Here is a 22,497-nt window from a genome sequence, read left to right as displayed (position 1 = left end):
CACCCAGTTACCTAAGCCAGAAACCTGGGTGTCAGTCTAGACTTCTCCCTCTCCCTTCACCTCATGTCCAAATTGGGGATGACATCTGTCGTTTTTACCCCTTAAAATCTCTCAACATGTCCTTTCCTTTCTCTTTCCTCTACTGCTGCTGCTGTGTTGCTTCAATGAGCCTGTCAATATATGCCTGGTCTCCTTGCCTCTGGGGTCTTACTGCACTCCAGCCTGACTCTGGGTCTGAGTGACCTTTCCAAAGTGCAATGCTGGTTATGCCAACTCCTCTTAGAACTTTCCCTTCCTTCCCGTCACTGCCAGTCAAGTTCTGGTGCCTTGGGGGTGGCACTTAACCCAGGGGGGTCAGACCTTGCCTCCCTCCCTGGGCTCTCTCTACCACCTCTCCTGTGCACCTGGTCACACAGACCACTAGTACTTCCCAAATTCACCCTGCTCATTCCTGCCTTCATCTTTGCGCATACTGTTCCCTCTGCCCAGCATGTGCTTTCCCCTTTGTGTGCTTATGTTTTATTAACTATTCTACTTATCTATTCTCTTTGTGCGCAATCTTCTACTTATCACTGAACACCCAGTTCCAATGTTGCTTCTTCCAGGAAGTCTTCTGTGCTCTGGCATCTCTTGTTTATGCCCCCATCACAGCACTTCCTACTAGACTGCAGTACATGTCTGTTTGCACCACCAGATTTGTGGTATCCTCAGCAAATTATATAGGGTCTGGCACATAGTAGGGGCTCCATAAATGATGAATGAGGTGGTGCGTGTGGCTCTCACACTGAGGCTTATTGGTAGAAGGGGAGAGGAGAGCTGCTCTGGTGACCTCTACCCTGGGAGGTCAGTGCATAGAGGACAGAGGCAGCCAAGCCCATGCCCTGAGGCAGCCTCTCCTGTGGTGGGGCCACCTGTGTGCCAAGCTGACATTTCTGTGTCTGTGGCAATACCATGTGGGAGGCAGCTCTACCTGTTCAGCCAGAGTCCTGCAGAGGCTCAGGTGATGGCTCAATAGGTAGAGAGGCATGAGAGAGACTTTGTTGTCCTGAATCTCAGTGTGTTCACGTCATTCTTCTCCCTCTTGCCATCCCTCCTCACCCTCACGCTCCCTGGTCTCCGAGACCACAGCTTCCCATGCGGAGGAGCTGAAACCAAGTGCATCCCTTTATTTCTGTGCTTGCCCTTGGGGCCCATGCACTGTGGCTGAGACCTCGGCACGGGGTCCTTATTCACCTCCAGTTCAAGCCACACCTCTATGGAGCGGGTGGGGGAGAGGGAGAGCTCACTGGGAACTGTCTCCCCCCACCCCCTCCCCTTGATGTACACACATCAGCAGCATAGAATGGCAAATGGCAGCGTGGAGTCTTTCTTAGCATCTGCCCAACGTCAGCCAGACTCCTGGCCTTTTTGGATCGTCTGCCCCTGGGGTGGAGTTTTTTTCTGAAACCTACCATTCTACGTTAGTTTCCTGGAGACTCCAGAATCAGAGCCACGGATCACTGATTATGTCTTATAGGTGTAACCTTTCCTGTCCCTCGTGTCTGACACCCCAGATCCCAGTGTATGGTTACTGCCGTCTCCCTCTATGACAATTGTACATGTAGAGGCATCATGGGTGGTGGTGGGGTGGTGGTATAAGTAGGAGCCTGGGGGCCTGGAGAAGACCTTGAACACTCTCTCTCAAATACACACACATGAGGAATCAGGCATGAGGCAAGATGCTAACTCTGACCATGCAGAGGAAACACAGCAGGCAGCAGACCAAATGCGTTTTTATTTTGTTGCTCAAGGTCTCCTGGAAGGCTGCTCCATAGCCTCCCATGTAGAAGCTGGCAAAATCTCAGGGTGCCTGGTTTTGGCCAGCGTTTCCAATTTACCTACTCCCATTTAATTCGAAATAGCCGACATATCTCCTTTGGCCTGACTCCATTCTTCTGCACTGGAAGGATGTTTTCCTCTGAAATCCTCTCTCTGCAATGAAAATTAATTAACTTTCTAAAAGCTGCAAGACGAAGAGCTATGCCCCTGGGAAAAGCCATGCTGTAGAGGCAGATATGGTAACCACGAGTTCAAGAACAAAGTGTGTCCTCCCTGTTACCAGGCCAGAGACCTGAAAACTCACCCTTGTGCTTCCTGGGTGTTCGGCACACACACACACACTGGTAGTGTGTAAATGCAGGAGGGCTCTGCACACTTCAGGAGTCTCCATTCCACCCTGCAACCTTCAGGCTGATGCACTAATCAGCAAGAATTCGGAAACCTCTATTGCCCCAGTAGCCCCCACCCTGGGGACTTGGTTAGGTAGGGAAAGAATGACACTTCTGCTCTCCATCTCCTAGGAGCTATGGAAGGTCTCATATACCCTTCAAAAAGTAATATCCATGTTTGCTCCCCAAAGTGTGTCCCCTAGAAGACCCCCCAGACTTACTATACCTCAGGACTCTGGACTATATGTTGACCTGGTGACTCCCTCAGATCCTGGGATGTCTCCAAGGGGTGTCTAAGGATGAGTTTGTGTCCACTCTGTTTCTCTGTGCACCTTGGGTATGGTTTCCCGGTTTCCCGAACTCCACTTCCTGGGAACCCTCTCCTCATGCAGCATCCTTTGGGCGAGTCCCTGGCAGGTGGGTGGAGGCATCTGACAGACAGAGAGGAGGAGCTAGCAGGATTATTTTCACAGCACTGGTGTCATTGCATCTCCCGCGGCACCACGCTGTCGCTCCCTTAAAATACCCACGTCCTCCAGGAAAAGGACAGATGAGGATTTAAATTTAGCAACAGTGGGTAGGAGGAAGGGGGTGATGGAGACTCTGGGATATGGTGGAGCTGACTTTGAGAAAACAGGAGTAAAAATCCCACGATGCCTGGGTGAGAATTCCAATATACAAGGATAAGGGAATGTCAGCCCCAAATATCCAACCTCAAAGAGCTGCCCGCTTTTCCTAAGTTCTCACCTCAGGTCTGTAGCCCTCTCCTGTCTCCTCATCAGGTGTGGTCTTTCCCCCTTAAACACGTGCAGTTAGGATTATACTGTGGTCTCCGCGTGGGCTGCGGTGTGGCAGGCTCTGGGGAAAGAGGCTGCTAGTGGGCAAAAGCTACATTTGAGAAGACCTCTACTTTTAATTAGGCCTCTGAAGGAAGAGCAGCCTTCCTTCATTCCATGGTGCTACAGGGAGGGCAAAGTCTGAAAGGCATGAAGCAGTGAAGAGAGGGTAATACATCTTCCAGATGACAACTGGTCAAAGCCCCAGGGTACCAGGTGGACTTAGGCTGCTCATGCTACCTAGTCTCCTGATAGTTTAGCAGTCCCCTCACAGAGCCCAGGGCCAGGGACCCTCTTCCTTAGCCCCTACTCTTTTTTCTTTTTTGAGAGAGAGGAAGGGAGAGGGATAGAGAGATAGAAACATCAATGAGAGAGAGAGAGCGACATTGATCAGCTGCCTCCTCCATGCCCCCTACTGGGGATCAAGCCCACAACCCAGGCATGTGCCCTGACCAGGCATCGAACAGGTGAATTCTTGGTTTGTTGGTCAACACTCAACCACTGAGCCACACGGGCCAGGCCCTCAGGGCCCTACTCTTGACAAGCCATCTTGTTGCTTTGAGAAAATTCTACAGCACAGAGGGCCCCCTTGCCAGGTGAGGTCATGGGGTGCAAGGCTGATGAGGACTTTGCTATCAGCTCTGCCTCTGTACAAATCCCAGCACCTTAGTGTTTGTTCTTTGTCTTTTTCTCTAAGCGTTGGTTCATCACCTAAAAGGGGAATTACTTCCTCAAAGGGTCGAGAGAGGCTTAAGTAAGAACTTTTTCTGAAATAACTCAGAATCAGCATATTCCATGTCAGCTGTTATTATCATTAATTATTGGGAGATGCACAAAACTATCCCTAGCCACAGTAAATGGGGTCTTTTAAATCATGAAGTTCTAGAGATCCCTGAAGTTCCTTTCATTCAAAGTCCAGGCAGCATAGGGTTGTGGTTTTGAACACTTGCTTTGGAGTCAGAGACATGTGGATTTTTTTCTTCTCCTTGACAGTTTACAGGAGCGTATTGTGGCTAATGCCAGTAGGAGAATGACTATTTTTATAGTTTCCAGTGTGTTTTAAACAGATATGAGGTTATTTTAAAAATATATATTTTATTGGTTTTTTACAGAGAGGAAGGGAGAGGGATAGAGAGTTAGAAACATCGATGAGAGAGAAACATCGATCAGCTGCCTCCTGCACACTCCCCACTGGGGATGTGCCCGCAACCAAGGTACATGCCCTTGACCAGAATCGAACCTGGGACCCGTCAGTCCACAGACCCTTCTATCCACTGAGCCAAACTGGTTAGGGCACGAGGTTAATTTTTTAAATTTTATTAACTAATTATCTATTAATTTTTTAATAGATGGGGGCTTTAGCAACGGGAGTCCCTAGGTTCTTAACAAACAAGAGCTCACAGGCTGTTGGGTGCCAGCTTCTGTGGGTGACCTTGATTTGGATGGGCAAAGCTGACCTGGTACTACAGTTAATACAAAACAGAGATTAGTTCAACAAGCAGGTGGTCTTTTGGTCACACCTCAAAATGGGCAGAATCTTGGCTATGAGAGCTTTTTAAGTAAGGCATTGGTAGGTAGAAAAATAATATAAAGCCACTGTAAAATGGAGTTGGTGCTGCCATCCCACCTGAACTGTCTTATTCCTCAAACCTTTGGGATGCTAAGATGGGGCAAAATAACCTTTGGATTGGGGCTAAACCAACACTGTGTCCCAAATAACTGTTGGTAAAGATAATAAGAAAGCTGGACTGAAAATGAAAAACACACCTGGAATTAATGTCATGATGTAAGCTTATCTGCACCAGCAGAAATGCCTTCCTTCTACTAATGTCATTGTGTACCAGGGGAACAGGGTATTGGGTTAGTGTTGGGGTCCAGTCCCAACAGGTCCAGGGGTTCCCCAAGGTGTGGATGGAGTCGGCGGAGAATGAATGACACAGTGCCAAGTTCTGTTCAGGATCTCCAGCAAAGTTCTGTTCAGGATCTTTTGCCATGTTCTCTCACTAGGTTCTGTCTCTAGGTTCTGTTCTCTGTTGTCTTATTACATCTGTATTTATACCAGTTGATTTTAATCCTGTCAATTTCTATTGCAAAGGTTAGGGCGTTTCTTATCTCCATTCCAGGGAGTAAAGATTATGTAGCTTAAGAGTGACTGTTCTTAGTTAAAGTGATTAACTACCCGCCGGGCATTTAGTTAAGGGGTTTTATTCCCTCCCTAACTTCAGGGGAAAATTCCTACCTGGGGAAACAACCTTTCTTGGAGAGGTGACCTTGGTTAAAACACATAGTGCCAAGAAGGGGAGCAAACATATTAAGAACAGTATGCCATATACGTCAGGTCCCTTGAAACATATGCTGTGCAGATATTTCTTCTCTGCAGCGACTGTGTCAAGCAGCAAGGATGGACCGGCTCCTGGCAGGTTAGGGCCTCTGAAAGGAGAATTTTTGCATAATCTTCAGGCCTGCCCTGCCATTCTGTTTCCCTGATGTATTGGAGCAGCTTCTCTACTTTCCCTGGAATAAGTTTACGCAGCTATGCCTCCCAAGTCCCCTGGAACCTACACCTTTGAAATTTGCAGGACAGCCTGGCCCAGGGTGCCACCTGCTGTCTACCTATCCCCCTCCTGCACCATGGGCTGGACTCGGACTTTTGTTCTCTTGGCACTAACCCATGCCGCCGGCCCATCTACCAGCAGCCCTGAGCACCTCGTGCCCTTTTGCATGACACCAGAATTCCCTTGGCCTTGGAGCCAGGTGAGATTTCAGGGTTTCTCAGTGACCTTGAAGTTTGACACCAGAGCCACCTCTGTGGCATTTGGTGGGGTATGAGGCTTAATCCGTGGCTAAAAATCATTTCTTGCATCTTGCCTGTGCTTTCCTAGTTTGGAGCAGTGGGAGTAAGGTCACCATGGTGACCTTGACCAATGGCGAGGGAGGGAGGAGGGAAGAGGAATGAATGACTCACTGGGCTCCTTCCCCTTGAAGTCTCAGGATGCTTGGACCCTATTTTAGTCGACGAAATTTGTCATCATCTAGTGCTATTTCCCCCACTAGCCAGAGGTGGCAGAGGGCTTGAGGGCAAGCTTCTGTCTCCATGGAGACTGTACGCGGCCAGCTAGGGGCGATTTAGGAGGAGACAGGCCTAGAAGGCTGGGGAGGGCCCCCGATTTGAACCTCGCAAATCCCGCGTTATACGGTGCACCTCCAGGAAAGAGCCGGAATGAACTGAGCCTAGGATCCAGCGCCCTCGGCTTTCACCGAAGCGGAGGAAGCCCCTCCTAGCTCCATTCTTCTTCGAGCTTCCCTTCAAATAAGTCCTGGAGTCCGTGATCCTGGTAAGAGCTCCCAGAGCGGTTCCAGACTTCCCCTTTAAGGCGCTCTTCCCCTTTAAGACTCACGGTGGCTCCCGTCGTGCCGCCTCTCGACCTTAAGGCCCCGCCCCTTCAACGACTTCCGAGAGGCCGCGGCCGCAGCCCGGCGGTCACGGCCCCTTTAAGCCTGAGCCCCGCCCCCGGCGCCCCGCCCCATCTTTTCCTCTCCCACTCGGCCCGGCACCAGGTGCCCCGGCAGGTCGGGCGGCGCGGCGCGCGACGGTGAGCGCAGGGCCTGGGGGACCTGAGGACACGTTCACCGAGCGTTCCGCGTCCTTGCCGTGTCCTCGCGGGTCCCGGGACGGGGCTGGGGCTGGGGCTGGGGCGGGGGAGACGGGGTGGTCCGGAGCGCGGGCGGGGTGGGCCTGGCTCGGCGGGGCTGGAGGAGGGGCTCAGGTGACTCCGGGGAGGGGATGTCCCTCCTCGATGCTGTGGGGCCGTGGGGAGTGGGGGGCCTGGCGTTGCGGTCTGGCGGCGTCCCCACTCTCCCTGCCCTGCCCTGTCCCGCCGGTACCCCGGTACAGCCCGGTTGCGGAACTGTCCCCCCGTCCTCTCCCGGGGTCCAGGCCCCTCTGAGGGTTGCCGGCCGGTCAGTCCCGCCGCCTGAGCCTGCAGTCGTGGAGGCCTCTGGGGAGGCCCCGGCTGGAAGCGGCGGCCTGGGACTGGGGGTGGGGGGTGGGTGGGCGGCAGGAGAGCAGCGGTCCCCTCTCGGACTCTGACCGAGGTGAGGCCGCAGCAGAAGGCACAGGTGGGGAAGGGCCAGGGGCTAACCTGGGGCGGACGTTGGTCCGCCTCCTCCAGATTCTGGCTGGGTGGTGGTTGGGTGTGACGGCGGGACCTGAGTTCCTCACCTCCTCTGCCCATCAGAGAGCTGGCGGTCGCCATGGCGATGCGGGAGCTGGTGGAGGCCGAATGCGGGGGTGCCAACCCGCTCATGAAGCTGGCCGGGCACTTCACCCAGGACAAGGCCCTTCGGCAGGAGGGGCTGAGGCCCGGTCCCTGGCCACCGGGGACCCCAGCCTCCGAGGCGGTGAGTGTTCTTGGGTCGGAGGGCCCAGGAGTGGCGTGGGGTAGAGGGTGCCTGTTAGGAAGTACGTACACCGAACGGCTTTCTCTGTGCGCGGCCGGACTTTGTAAGACACGCAATACCCGACTGTGCAGTAGGGGCACTGACCTCTTTCTCTTTAGATTGTCAAATAAAAAAAATGACAAGAGCCCAAACAATAGCCGTCCGCTGTGAATGAATGGAAATGAGACCTAGCCCAGCGGGTTGTGGTCACAGTTGGATGCTGGGTCAGGGCACATGCCAGGGTTGGGGGCTTGATCCCCAGAGCGGGGTGTGCAGGAGGCAGTCGATCAGTGATTCTCTCTCATCATTGATGTTTCTATCGCTCTCTTCCTTCTCTGAAATCAATGAAAAGATACATTTAACAAAAAACAAAGCTATACCTATTTTTTTTTTTTGGTTGGATCAGCAGAAAATTTATTTTTTGGTGTGCTGCAGAATTTTAGGAATTAGTTTGTGTGTGCCATGAGATGAAAAAAGGTTGAAAATCACTGCTCATCGTGTTGCAAAGAATAGTTACCACTCAATGAGTGTTTACTAAGCAACATGCTAAGCACTGTACATCTTTACATTGATGGAGGCAACTGTTTTATAGGTGAAGAAACGAGGCTCACAGAGGTTTTGTTGTCTCCCTTCTGTCTAGGTCCCTAAGCCTTTGGGGGTAGCCTCTGAAGATGAGGTAAATATTCTAGTCTCTTCTGTTTAATTTTCCTGTTGCCCATTGTGTTTTTACTCTAAAGTTGGTTCACCCACATTTCATTCTTTGGACTTTCCTGACCAAATGAAATGTGCTTTAGCCCTCTTGCTTATTTTAAAAAAAATGTATTTCTTGGCATATTCCCAAATCTGTAGTTTCTGTGTTTTCTTTTCCTTCTGTTTGACATTAGTAACCCCCATCCCATGGCCCTGCCTCTTGCTGGGTTCATCTCACCATCTCTCTTCTGACAGTTGGTGGGCGAATTCCTCCAGGACCAGAATGAACCACTTATATCGCGTGCCCCTCAGACCTTCAAGATGGATGACCTCCTGGCAGAGATGCAGGAGATTGAACAGTCAAGTTTCCGCCAGGCACCCCAGAGAGGTGGGTCCAGAGTCTGATGGGAGGGGAGATCACCATTTTTTTGTGTGTGCAGATAGAGCCAAGGGGGTTCCATATTTGGATGCTGCTGGGACTGGGAAACTTGAGATGCAGAAGGAGACAAAAGGAACAGTGTTTTCATGGACATTCAGGGATCTTTAGGCATGAGAGAATGATATGCATTTCTTTTGTTTCTCAGTTCTCTCCTTCTCTATCTCCAGCCCCTGGGGTGGCAGACTTGGCCTTGTCTGAGAACTGGGCCCAGGAGTTTCTTGCAGCTGGAGATGCTGTGGATGTAACGCAGGATTATAATGAGACGGACTGGTCCCAAGAATTCATCTCTGAAGTTACAGGTGAGGCTCCTCAGGGGAAAATCTGAAGTGGTTCCTATTGGGGTCCAACCCCAGCAGGTCCAGGGATTCCCAAAGGTGTAGACGGAGTCGGCGAAGAAGGAATGACATGGAGACAGCATTCAGTTGATCAGCAGCCTAGCCAGGTTTTCTAGCCAGGATCTCCAGCCAAGTTCTATCTTTATTCTGTTACATCTGTATTTATATCAGTTGATTTTAATTGTATCCATTCTATTCCAAAGGTTAGGACATTTCTTATCTCCATTCCAAGGTTACTCTATTGTTCAATGAAGCTACAAGGAAGTAACTGAGGGAGATTATCTTAAGTAAAGATTATGTAGCTTAAGCATGATTGTAGTTAAAGTGATTAATTACCCGCCTGGCACTTAGTTAGGGGGTTTTATTCCCTCCCTAACTCCAGGGAAAAATCCCTACCTGGGGAAACAACCTTTCTCGGAGAGGTGACCTTGGTTAAAACACATAGCCCTAAGAAGGGGAGCAAACATATTAAGAACAGTATGCCGTATACCCCAGGTCCCTTGAAACATATGCTGTGCATATGTTTCTTCCCTGCAGCAACTGTGTCAAGCAGCAAGGATGGACCGGCTTCCGGCAGGTTCCCATGGGTCAATCAGTATTCTGCACTGTTACCCTAATTCATCTAAGGGTATATGTAGAGTGATTCAGCTGCTTATGACTTTTCTGAATTCTTGACTCATTTCTATGGGCCACTGAATCTGATTTCCCTTAGGTGATAATAATAATAGGGAATTGAAACTTATATTAAACAGAGGACTGTTTGTGTTTGTGAGAGAGAGAGAAAAAGAGGGGGCGGGGGAGGGGGTGAGGAATTATGTTTACTTCTTTGTTACCTGAAACTTTATTATTGTAGTTTGGTGGAGAAATTGGATGGATTGCAGTGTGGCTCAGGGAGGGAGAATTATTTAACACACCCTATGGGATTTTGGCATTAAGTTATCTTGAACAGAATTGGGCCTTGGAGAGTGAAATTGCTGAGTTCAAGGGCCTGAAGTATAAGATCTTGGAGGTCAAAGACATATCCTGATGATAATAATACAAATTAATGATAATAGCTAATGTTTATTTACCATGTTTAAAGGCTTTGTGTTTAGTGCTTTAAATGCATTATCTATTTAATCATGAGAGCCAGGAGATAGTTCCTGTTTTTATTCCTAGTTTTATAGATAAGAACTTTGACACAAATTTGTGAGTAGTGGAGTTGGGATTTGACTCTGGGTTTGAATGATTCCAGACCCTGTGGGTTTAACCATTATGTAGTACTGCTAGGCCTACAGCTTTTGCTCTTCAGGGTCTCAGCCAAATTTTCCCTCTTTGAGAGCATCCATGCTCACTGCATCCTTTGAGATTGATGCATGGTAAATAAGTTGTGGAGTTGGGATTTGAGGCATAAAAACATGAATGATGAGAGAGATTCTTTGATTGGCTGCCCCCTGCACGTCCCCCCACTTGGGATCAAGCCTGCGACCCAGGCGTGGGCCCTGACTGGAATCGAACCATGATCTCCTGGTTCATAGGTTGCTAATTTCACTGAGCAACACCAGCTGGGCTATATATGTTATATTCTTTTTTTTTTTTTTTTTAAATTTTTAATTTAATTTTATTTTTTTAAAAATTCTTTTTAAAAAAATATTATAATAAGTATTACAAAGGGTATTACATATGTGTCCTTCCCCCACCCCCCGCCCTTGACAATCCCCTGCCCTCCCTTACCCCCCAGTGTCTTATGTCCATTAGTTATGCTTATATGCATGCATACAAGTCCTTCGGTTGATCTCTTACTCCCCTCCCTTCTGCCCCCCAACCCTCTCTGGCCTTCCCACTGCAGTTTGACAATCAGTTTGAGGCAGCTCTGCCTCTGTATCTATTATTGTTCAAAAGTTTATAATGGTCTTTATTATCCATGAATGAGTGAGATCATGTAGTAGTTTTCCTTCATTGACTGGCTTATTTCACTTAGCATAATGCTCTCCAGTTCCATCCATGCTGTTGCAAAAGGCAAGCATTCCTTCTTTTTTACCGCAGCGTAGTATTCCATTGTGTACATGTACCACAGTTTTTTAATCCACTCATCTGCTGATGGGCACTTAGGCTGTTTCCAAATCTTAGCTATGGTGAATTGTGCTGCTATGAACATAGGGGTGCATATATCCTTTCTGATTGGTGTTTCTGGCTTCTTGGGATATATTCCTAGAAGTGGGATCACTGGGTCAAATGGGAGTTCTATTTTTAGTTTTTTGAGGAAACTCCATACTGTTCTCCACAGTGGCTGCACCAGTCTGCATTCCCACCAGCAGTGCAGAAGGGTTCCTTTTTCTCCACATCCTCTCCAGCACTTGTTGTTTGTTGATTTGTTGATGATAGCCATTCTGACAGGTGTGAGATGATACCGCATTGTTGTTTTGATTTGCATCTCTCGTATAGTTAGTCACTTTGAGCATGTTTTCATATGTCTTTCGGCCTTCTGTATGTATAAAGTTACTTTTCAGTCTGCCAGATTTGTTGATAGAATATGCCCTCCAACCCTAATTTTCTGGGCCAAATAATTCTCCACTTCATGATTGCTTAGCTCTAGGAATGAAACACATCCTTAAGGAGTTTTGAATTTAGAAGGCCACAGCTAACGTGGTGTGTGAGGTTCAATGATAATGAATCTTGTACTTTCATAGGAAAAACAGTGGGCAGTAGAAGCAGAAGGTGAGTGCCATAGATCTCCCCTGGACGGCAGAGGAAGAGGCTGTGGAATAAAAGGAATAACAATCTCATTGTGATGTTTTCTATTTTTGGTGTAAGTTTGCCACGAGTGGCCAGCTATGATAGAATCGTAAATACTTGTTACTTTGTGTTTTATGTATCCATTATCTCATTTGGTCTTTATGACCTCTCTCTGAGGTAGCTATTATTATTTCTATTTTATAGATAAGGAAATGGAAACTTGGCAGGTTGAGTAATTTGTCTGAAAATGCATGGTGAATAAGTTGTGGGAGTAGGGATTTGAGTGCAGGTAGGCTGACTATAGAATCTACATTTTTATTACTGTGCTATTTAGCAAATGCAGAAAACTGATGGATAGGGGTAGGAAGTTCTGAGTTTGAGTTGGATGTGCCTAGGTGGAATGAACACACAATGAAAAACTGTAAGAGGTGAACATTCTGAATTGGATAATTGGTACCTGAGTTGTTAGTTTGAACTCTACTAATCAGTGTGTCCTAGGACAGTCCTTTTCCATCTGTAGGCTTTAGATGCTTCAATCTCAGAGGTATCCAAATGAATCTGATTTTCTGCAAGAATTTCTCAAAAAATATTGTGAAGGCCAAGTGGTACTCTCTTGGTAATTTTATTTTGACTCCTTTGTTGGAGCAGGTTCCCAAATGCCAAAAAATTCTGAGTCTTTTGGCTAATATGGCCAAATATTAAATTACAGGTATTTGAAGAAGTCTTTTTCTCACCTTTGGGATTTTCTTTTAATTTTTCTCATGTCTGTTTTATAGTCCAGGCACTTTGTATTTTTTTTTCAGTTGCTTCTTATCTTTGAGAGGAGCGTTTCACAGAAATGGTGTTCTCTGTAAGGAGCACTTGTGGCCTGAGTATGCTTTTGTAAAACACTCTAATTGAGAGTAAGGAGGAGGAACTGGTTATTCTTCAACAGAATGGACAAAGGAACTAGGAGGTATTATAAAGTCTAAGTGTTAAGCATCTCATTATTAGGTCTCTACTCTTGAGCCAACAGTCTAGTTGGGGCAAAGGAAAAATAAATGTTGCCTATAAGAGCTAGTGAAGGATATATGGATATAAATGTTGGGAATCTGTGACATTAAGAGACAGAGTGCATGATCAAAAATATTGTCAATGATATATTTTATTATATTGGTAATATCTACATATATAAGAAGCCTGTGGCTGTAATGCTGTAACGACCAAACAACCGGTCACCAAGAGGTGCATGGAGCACCTCTAGGTCCCCCCGCCCCCCGCCCCCCACACTGGCCCGTGAGCTGCTCGTGGCTCGTGGCAGTGAGCTACTCATGCACGGCAGGACTGGGGTCCTGGTGGCGCGGCAGGTCTGGATCTCACTTGATTTCGTGTGCTGGGCCTCTAGTATTATTTATAATTAGGTATATTCTGAGAGTCTTGATTCTTTATATTCTCAGATTTTGACATTGCTTTCTCAGATGTTGAGATTACTTTGTTGAATTTATTCAGGCTAAATCTCAGTTAAATGGAATATAATATAGAGTTCTGCTAAACATTAATACTGAGGGGATAAATCTCCTCAGCATTAAAAGCAATGACAGTTCTTCAAACTGGGGACAAAGACAGGAAGTCCATCTTAGTATCTGGTTTGTAAAGATGTGGATGCAGAGCAAAAGGAATGAACACTGCAGGCTTATGCTTTCTCTATGTTTACACATTCTTTAGGGCCCCTTAGAATAATTTTTTTTTTGCCTTTTCCCCCCTGACTCCAGAATAGTAAAGGGCAAAGTCCTGGAGGTTGAGAAACAAACAGTTTAGCACCCTCATTCGACCTGTTGCCTTGATATGTTTATTCAGATGTTGCAGCTGTGCCCTTTGCCACTAGAGCTAAGACAATTTCTAGAATTAGACTTAAAAACATAGCCCTCAAAATTAATCAAAAGTGACTGAAGTCAGAATAATGTTTATCTCTGGGGGATGGAGGTATGAGGGAACCATAAATATTCTGTATCTTGATTTGGGTGATGGTGATTTGAGTTATATTCATATGTAGAAACTAATGAAGCAGTCTATTTAGTTTGGTATACTTTATGAACTTTCATGTTTGTATTTTAAATCTCAGTTAAAAAAATAAAAAATAAAAACATCCAGTAGGAAGAATGGACCCTTGTATCTTTAATTCTAGCTCAGTGTTCTGGTTCTCAGATTCTCTTGGTAGGTATAGTAAGATGAAATATGATGCTCCTTTCGTTAGGAGGGTGTGAACTCTGTAAATGGAGAGCAGACCAGAGATTTGGTTAAGGAACTAGAGTTCTTCTGTTCTCCCTTAGTTCCTTGCTGCTTTCCAATAGTACCTTTGAGGAAAGTGAAGGTCCTAGTACCTGCTTTTTCTTATTGAGGTTTCTGACACTTTAAGCAAAAGGCTTTGGTCCTTATTCTTTTTATTTGGTCTCCTGTTCCTGGTTCAGTAAATTTCCATGCCAGGCCCTTGGGGGAGTAGGTTGGATACTGAAAATTTAGTAATATATATATATATATTTTGACCAGGGGTCTCTGAGGGATTAAATAGGATTTTGTCTGCTTTGGCTTGGTCAAGGTAGTACTCTTTTTCTCAGCCCCTTCACTGAATCCTTTGTGATTTTTTCAACTCTCTGCTCCTTGCAGACCCTTTGTCTGTGTCTCCTGCCCGCTGGGCTGAGGAATATCTGGAACAGTCAGAGGAGAAGTTGTGGCTGGGAGAGCCCGAGGGAACGACTGCCAGTGATCGCTGGTGAGTGCAGCCATTTCTTCCTGGATGGATCCCTGTGGAAGGAGGATTGGACAGTTTTCCCAGCCTCCTCCAGCCTCCTCCATCTATATTCCCAAACCATCTTGCAAAACCTTCATTTTGTAGATTAAGGTCCCACCTGTATTATGATCCCTAAGAATCCTAACTGTCCTAACCAAAAGTTTGTAACTTTACCTTCTGCGCCCTGTTTCCTTTTTAAGTTGGAGCCTGTCTATTCTTTCTCTCTGCAAAGATATGTTTGGGGAAGGGAGAGTTAAAAGGATATAGCTATTGCTTTACACTCCTGCCCAGATGTCCTTCTTTAATGTAAATTGTAGATCCTCAACAAGAGAGTAGAGTAAAGTCACTCTCTTTTCCCCCATAGGAAGTGTGATTGCCATGGGCTGGGAGTGGGGAATAGCATGGGGAAGGTAATGGCTAACTAATGTGTAAAATCAGTTTGTTCCTACCTGTTCCAGGTATAATGATTATCATCCTGAGGATGATCTACAGCATACTGCCAGTGACTTTGTGGCCAAAGTGGATGACCCCAAATTGGCTAACTCTGAGGTGAGCCACACCCCACTGCTGCTTTGCCCAGCAGAGCTGGTCTTGGAAGTCAAGGGTCTTGCTTCTCTTACCCCAGTTCAGTTTAAAGAGAAGGAGATGAGATCCTTGGTCTGTTCCTTCTAATTGAGAATGGAGACTTTGGATCTGCCTCTTCTTCCAACATTCTTTCCTCATTTCCTTGCTTGCTAACTCCCCCCCCCCCCCCCCCCCCCCGCCCTGCCTTCTTAAATCTTTAGAGCCAGAAATCCTTTCTTTTTGCTCTCTACCTTTTTTAGGGTCTGTAGTATATCTTTCCTACAGCCCAAGATGGTCAGGGGGGAGGGCTAAGTGCAGGGTCCTCTTGGGCATGGTTGAGAGTGCACACTTGGAAGTTCTTTCCCGAGTGGCCTATGTGTGTCTCTGTGCCCCAGTTCCTGAAATTCGTGCGGCAGATTGGCGAGGGGCAGGTGTCCCTGGAGTCCGGTGCAGGGTCGGGCCGAGCTCAGGCAGAACAGTGGGCAGCAGAGTTTGTACAGCAGCAGGTAGGACATTGTCACCTCCCAGTTCCACTTCAGAGCCAGCTGGTGTCCTAGGCCTTGGGTTCAGTGTTCAGTGGTCCCAGATGGGGAAGGGATTTTATTGTCAGCTTGTCTTGGTAGCGTTCAGGTCCGAGTGGGTGGGAAAGAGATTCTGAGAATGTTCTTTTCAGAAGTGTCCAGGTTGGTGGTGTTCAGTGGGTATTTAGTCAGTGTTTAGTGGGTAGAAAGTTGGTGTTGGTGGTATGACCATCCTTCTTTGTCACAGGGTACATCAGATGCCTGGGTTGACGAGTTCACAAGACCAGGGAACACATCTGCCCTTGATATGGAGTTTGAACGAGCCAAATCAGCTATAGAGGTGAGAGCAGATAGTGCAGGAGCACACACTGCACAAGAAAAGACTCCATGGGAGCAAGTGGGTGTTAACACCAAAGATGATGAGCATAGTGTTCCTGGATCATCTGTCAGAATTGTTTGGGGTTGGTGCCTCTCAAAAATGCTAATTCCTGCATCACCTCAGATGACTGAATCAGAATCTGGGAGTAGGATCTAGGAATCTGCATTTAGAAAAAGCTCTTCATATATTCTGAACACATTGAAGTTTAGTGCTTAGGGAACCGTTCTAGTGGAGCTGAGGTGGGGTGGGGTGGTCATGATGTATCCCCTTTTTCTAGCTTCCTTCCCTTCCTTACAGTCTGATGTCGATTTCTGGGACAAGTTGCAGGCAGAGTTGGAGGAGATGGCGAAACGGGATGCTGAGGTTCACCCCTGGCTTTCTGACTATGATGACATCACGACTGCTTCCTATGATAAGGTGAGAACTAGATTTTCAGATCGCAGGATTTCCTTGTTTTGTTGTCTCTCCTTTAATCCTGAATTTGGATATTCATCTTTTTTAATCCTCACCCAGCAATATTTTTCCATTGATTTTTAGACAGAGTGGAAGGGAGGGGGAGAGACACACAGAGAGAGTCATTGCTGTGAGAGAGACACATCGATTGGTTGCCTCCTGCCCGTACCCCTACCAGGGCTGGGGATTGAGCTTGCAACTGAAGTGTGTGCCCTTGACTGGAACCGAACCTGGGATCCTTCAGTTTGCAGGCTGATGCTCTATCCACTGAGCCTAACAGGCCAGGGCTGGGTACTCACTTTTATGTAATTATTTTCTTAAGCCCCTTTTTTCTGAAAGGAACATTCCTTTGCCCCTGCTGTCCTCTAGTAATTGAGAGTATGCTTTATTCTTAGGCTATAAAGGTTAATAATAGACCACCCTTGTCAAATAACAATGGTGTGATGACATTATACTTATGGTAGAAGTTTGCACATGATGCAGCAAGAGCTTGGGAGGTTGAGAACATTTTGAGAAGATAGATAACTCCTTTGGTGTGGAGTGGTAGTTGGTAGACTCTCTGTGCCTCCACACCTTAATACCTATGTATTTTTTTAACTCACAAGTTTACTTTAAATTCTGATCTCTTCCTACAGATCACCCAATTTAGGGTGTTTTCAAAGAATTATATTAAATAAATGTTAGGAAAATTTGCCAGCAGTCAGTGGTGAAAAATGATCAAATTTTGCATATAGCATATACTATTGACTTAGAAGTGTATGTTATTTCAGGGTTATCACTATGAAAAAATACTACCTGTGGGTTGTAGGGCATTTGGGGATGTGGTTAATAATTAAGCTGCTGAGTTGAAGCATGATAGGGAAGGGAGAGAATTGCTTGGTTTTGTAAAAGACAAAATAGAAACTGAGGAGGTGAGTAGGGATATCTTTTTCTCAGCTCAGATCTGTTTGGGAAGGGATTCAGGGGCTAGAACCAGGGATTGAGATACAAGGCAGGATGCTGAAGGCAGATCTTGACATAAGGGAGCTGTGCAGAGATAGAGATGAATAAAGTTGAAGATAACTTTAAAAAAATCAATGAAAAACTTAGTACTAAGAGAAATATGATTTTGCCTATTATCCCAGTCTGATTTCCCACTTTACCTCATTACTCTCTGCCTAACATGAAACACCACTAGACAAAACTTTGCACAGAGCATCATAACTCTTCCCTGAAATGAGAATTCCTCAGCTAGACGGGGACAGTGTATTTCTGAAACATTTCTGCCCTCAGGATTTTGGGATTAGCTATCATTTACCATCAGATAAAGATTAATATTAATAACTTTTAAGAATGAAATTGGGGAACAAATGAAAAATTTCTAAGTGCTTCAACACATGCTCTCTTATTATTGTCCACAATGACTCCATGAGTTGGGTAAGATTTGCATTTGAATGGCAGGGTCTCTAATTCCAAATTGCCTTATAATGTAGTTATCCTTTACATTGTCACATATTGCAGGATAACTAGAAATGCCCTGTGAAGAGCTAAGAAAAGCTTATCTTATTACTGGAAGCAAATCCTGGCAAGACATATATTCTGTTCATTGGTGAGAAGTCAAGGATTTGAAAATTCAGGTCTATAAAGGGTTCCTAAAATAAGCTTATGCCTGGCATGGATCAGAGTTTGTAGGCCAGCCTAGCGTTCCAGTTATTGTGAACAGGAGCTAGAAGTGTGAGCACAAAACTGAATGACTTCACTGTAGTCATACATGATTTCCTTATTAATATGGAAATTTTGTCATCATTTGTTCAGATACCTTTCTGGAGACCTTCAACTTTTCCACCTTTGTGTTGGTTGTCATCTCCTATTCCTGCTGCTCTGTGATGACTCCTTCTCGTATGGGTTCTTACTTGGCTTCTCTTCCTTCCAGGGGTACCAGTTTGAGGAGGAGAACCCCCTGCGTGACCACCCCCAGCCTTTCGAGGAAGGGCTGCGGCGACTTCAGGATGGGGACCTGCCGAATGCTGTGCTGCTTTTTGAGGCGGCTGTGCAGCAGGATCCTAAGCACATGGAAGTGAGTGACTCGTTCTTCTGACTTCACGTTAGAGACTGCTTCCTCTAGTTTTGAGGGAGGTCCCAAAGAGTAGCCCAGATGGACTAGGGCCAGTGTGCTGGCCTGGGATGGGGTGAGAGTGAGATGGTGAGTGGTGGGGAGCCAGAGGAGGGGAGGATGGAAAGGTGAATACAGGGGTGATGGAATCTGTCAACTTCTCTCTAGGCTTGGCAGTATCTGGGTACCACACAGGCAGAGAATGAACAAGAACTATTAGCCATCAGCGCACTACGGAAGTGAGTACACTGAGAGGTGGGGTGAGGTGGGTCCAGGGCTCTCCAAATCGCCTTTAGAATGATAAGAGCCCAGATCCAGATCCATGTCTTCTTTCAGGCCACTAACTAGAGTGTTTTTCATGATTAAAACTATAAGGTTTGGAGTGAGTTGGCGATAACTGGTTCCATTCCTTCAATAGCTTTTGGTTTTATTTGTGAGACCCTGGCTGGTTCCTTGGCTGCTAAACTGTTCCCTTTCTCAGATCTATAATTTTATTAGTAACTTATGTGTAGAGGATTCCTCTGTATCTTAATCGGAGGGAGTTGGCAGGTGAGGCCATCATGACTGCATTCCAAAGCTTGGCTTGGATCCCAGGGTACTGATGGGTGCCATTGTCACTGCAATACCAGTTCTGTCCATTTCTGTTCAAACAGGTGTCTGGAGCTAAAGCCAGATAACCAGACAGCATTGATGGCACTGGCTGTCAGCTTCACCAACGAGTCCCTGCAGCGACAGGCCTGTGAAACCCTGCGAGACTGGCTGCGCTATACACCAGCCTATGCCCATCTGGTGGTGCCCGGGGAAGAAGGGGCCAGTGGCGCAGGACTGGGCCCAAGCAAGCGCATCCTGGGATCTCTGTTGTCTGAGTGAGTGAGGAGTTCCTGGGGTGAGAATGGTAACCCATTAGGAGGAGAACCTTGATTTTCGATATTTGGATAGAGTGAGACTCAAGGATCTACTAGTACTTGAAGGAGGTCTGCATTTTACAGTGTAATGCTGGGAGGAGACAGAAAAACAGGTTTGTAAATTAGAATTTGGGAGTAGAGTAGGAAGGATGGCTGATAGATTGATAATCTCTGGGATCTGATTGACTAATTAAGGAATTATTTTGGAGGGGTAGGAATATGTAGACATGTCCATCCACATTTTTCTCTTCTTTTCTAGCTCCCTGTTTCTTGAAGTGAAAGAGCTCTTCCTGGCAGCTGTGCGCCTGGACCCTACAAACATTGACCCTGATGTGCAGTGTGGGTTAGGGGTCCTTTTCAACCTGAGTGGGGAGTATGACAAGGCAGTGGACTGTTTCACAGCTGCCCTCAGCGTTCGTCCCAATGTGAGTCTCAGGGGAGGAATGGAAATAGGACATCACTCTGTACCTTATGGAAGAATCATTTGTTGGGACCTTTGGAGTCATGGGATAGTTCATTCCAGTGTTCCATGTACAGGTTACCTTGGGAGAATTGGGCAAAGAAGAGTGGGTGTGCAGAGCCATCTGAATTTACAGGAGTCTGTATGATGAGAGTGGTTACATTGAGCTACACAATGAACTGTTGAGGGGAAAGGAATGGGGTTGTAACATACATTAGCTAAACAGATTGGTGAAAAGGGAAGGAATGGGCAGAATTTGATCTGAACTTGGCTTATGTTCCTAACCCTTCTCCATCCCTATCCCAGGACTATTTGCTGTGGAATAAACTAGGGGCCACCCTAGCCAATGGAAACCAGAGTGAAGAAGCAGTAGCTGCATACCGTCGGGCCCTCGAGCTACAACCAGGCTATATACGGTCCCGCTATAACCTGGGCATCAGCTGCATCAACCTTGGGGCTCATCGGTGAGAGTATCTATTGAGTAATGAATGAATGAACTTCTTGGTGAGGGTATCTACTGAGTAATGAATGAACCTTTTCTCCCTGCCTTTGTCCCTAGCTCCTCATTCTCTGTTCCTGTTATTTGACTATCCATCCCTAGCTTTCTTTCTCCCCATACCAGCTGACCTACCTCCTTCCTTGGTGTTTTGCTCACCAGCTCTCATTTCTGTTCCCTACAGGGAGGCTGTGGAACACTTTTTGGAGGCCTTGAACATGCAGAGGAAAAGCCGGGGACCTCGGGGTGAAGGGGGCGCCATGTCAGAGAACATTTGGAGCACCCTGCGTTTGGCATTGTCCATGTTAGGCCAGAGCGATGCTTATGGGGCGGCTGATGCCCGGGATCTGTCCGCCCTCTTAACTATGTTTGGCCTGCCCCAGTGACAGTGGGATGGGCTGCCCTGTGAGTGTCTGCCTGGAGGGGTCCCCGCTCTGGATGTGACTCCCTCTCCCCAAATGGGCCTACCAAGGGGGTGGGCTGATGATCATAAGCGGTACGGCCTCTCAGGAGTGGTCTCAATGTAGGGGTGGGTAGTCTTTGTTCTAGTTCCTACATAATTGTAGGAAAATGAGCTGTATCTCTTGAGTCCCTTGGTAATTCAAGGGTGCACACCCGGCTACAGATCTCTGCATATCATGCCCTTTCTTGGTGCTGCTTTTTGGGTAGGACCCAGAGATAATAGGGTAACTGTTGTCATCAGCTGCCATTTCTCATAGGGTCTACCACATTTGTAATGTCTGTCCCCCCTCCCCCTTTTACTGGGAATTGCTAATAGTACAGCTTCCTTGGGCAGTTATGTGTAGGCCATTCTTCTGCCATGCACCTCTGGTGATGACCATATCTAGGGCGGGATGGCAGGAGTTGGTCGGTTGGACTTAAATGTTGATTTGGCTCAGCAGAGTCAAGTTTTGGTAGGGGTGCTCATAGTTCTGTCATTCTTGGACCTCTCCTGGTTGTTGCTCAGATTCCCTGGATATGATGCTGCACACAGGAATGCTGGCCTCACTATCTGGGGGTCCTCAAGAGCTGCCAGGGTAAATTGCTACACAGTGTTTGATGTTGGGTAGCAGGAAGGCTCACTTGTGGAATTAGCTAGCCTAGAAGGGACCTGATGGGATCAGGTCAAGGGCTGTGCTCTGTGCCCGTTGGTGGAAGGACGGCATTGGGACGTGGGATGTGAGTGCAGGAGTCCCTCCTCCTCTTAGACCTGTGAGTAGGAATTGAACTAGTAGCTCTTCTAGAAAGTTGCTTCAGAAATTGCCATCTTGCCAAATTCCTAGCAAAGAGATGGTTCAGTGTTACCTTAGCACTTTGCTGCACATCTTGAAGTGTTTCTAGGGGAGAGTGTAAAAAAATCCCTTTCCCCTATAGTACCTCTGCAAGGTGAAGATTGAGGGAAGAGGAGGGAGCCTCTTGGATTCTTCTCACCTGTGCCCTGCGTGGGGAGCTACACTAACCTCCAGAAATGACTGCTGAGCCTCTTGCCTTGTCATTAGTAGCTAATGATCAGAATTTTTTTTTAAACTACCATGGTCCCAAGGTTCCATTCTGAGATTTATTTTTCTTTGTATGAATATGTGTAAATGATTTTAAAATAAAACTGTAAAATATTTGTAGGAAGAATAAATGGAACTGACATGGGTCTGAGTACTATTGCCAAGTATGAAGTTGGGGTGTTGGAAGGTGGGTTGGTGTTTGGAGGATTGGGATTCAATAGTTTTCCTCTTGATCTTTCAAATTCTCATCGGTGTACTGATTGCACATCTGTGTACCTAGCAATTACTCAGCACCTATTATGTACTAGGTACTATGAATAAGATGGACAAGGTGCCTGTGTTCATGGAGTTTATGGTTTATCAGGACAGACAGATGTTTAACAACCATATGCACTTTTCACACTTGTGTACTACAAAAAATATGGGGGTGGTGCTATGTCATTTTTGGGTTTTGTAGTTTTTTCCAATGCTTAGGTTTCATTTAAAGGTTTCATTCGGCTCTGCCTGGTTTTCTCAGGACTGTATGAAGAGCCATATCAACATGGGTCACTAATCTGGGGAAAAATTAAAAAATATAAACAAATATATTTGAAAATAAATGTTCATGGCCACATTAGAATTAAAAAAAAATCTAAAAGAACTTGTTCTGTAAATTTCTAGACAGTGATACATTATTTTAGTTATTTATATTTATGGTAC

At 46.5% G+C, this 22,497-nt stretch overlaps 1 protein-coding gene across 8 annotated transcripts; it reads left to right on the top strand.

Annotated features, from left to right (window-relative positions):
- The first annotated feature begins 6,299 nt into the window (after positions 1-6,299).
- PEX5 (peroxisomal biogenesis factor 5) lies at positions 6,300-21,949 on the top strand. 8 transcript variants are annotated; one of them, XM_070410737.1, is made up of 16 exons: positions 6,300-6,378; positions 7,282-7,444; positions 8,124-8,159; positions 8,429-8,561; positions 8,780-8,911; positions 14,306-14,411; positions 14,888-14,978; positions 15,389-15,499; positions 15,762-15,854; positions 16,191-16,310; positions 18,259-18,402; positions 18,607-18,677; positions 19,092-19,304; positions 19,603-19,768; positions 20,110-20,267; positions 20,484-21,949. In XM_070410737.1, exons 2-16 carry the CDS (start codon positions 7,298-7,300, stop codon positions 20,683-20,685), a joined length of 1,923 nt encoding a protein of 640 aa, XP_070266838.1. In that variant the 5' UTR covers positions 6,300-6,378; positions 7,282-7,297; the 3' UTR covers positions 20,686-21,949. The 8 variants fall into 8 exon arrangements, with proteins under 8 accessions (XP_070266838.1, XP_070266841.1, XP_070266840.1 ...); XM_070410740.1 differs by lacking the exon at positions 6,300-6,378 and adding an exon at positions 6,554-6,636 and having other exon boundaries at positions 16,221-16,310; XM_070410739.1 differs by lacking the exon at positions 6,300-6,378 and adding an exon at positions 6,554-6,636 and having other exon boundaries at positions 16,215-16,310.
- The last annotated feature ends 548 nt before the right edge of the window (positions 21,950-22,497 follow it).

The sequence above is a fragment of the Myotis yumanensis genome, unplaced genomic scaffold, assembly GCF_028538775.1.
Source record: "Myotis yumanensis isolate MYYU_CA2020_CCGP unplaced genomic scaffold, mMyoYum1.0.hap1 SCAF_3, whole genome shotgun sequence".
NCBI classification, from domain to species: Eukaryota; Metazoa; Chordata; class Mammalia; order Chiroptera; family Vespertilionidae; genus Myotis; species Myotis yumanensis.
The sequence above is the reverse complement of the archived record's forward strand: the minus strand, read 5'-3'. Positions and strand labels throughout refer to the sequence as shown.

Excerpts from the sequence above, each read along its gene's own strand:
- PEX5 (XM_070410737.1), top strand. The coding sequence starts at position 7,298 with ATGGCGATGCGGGAGCTGGTGGAGGCCGAATGCGGGGGTGCCAACCCG. Across the intron at positions 8,160-8,428 it reads GGGTAGCCTCTGAAGATGAG|TTGGTGGGCGAATTCCTCCA; the intron begins GTAAATATTCTA and ends CTCTTCTGACAG. Across the intron at positions 14,412-14,887 it reads ACGACTGCCAGTGATCGCTG|GTATAATGATTATCATCCTG; the intron begins GTGAGTGCAGCC and ends TACCTGTTCCAG.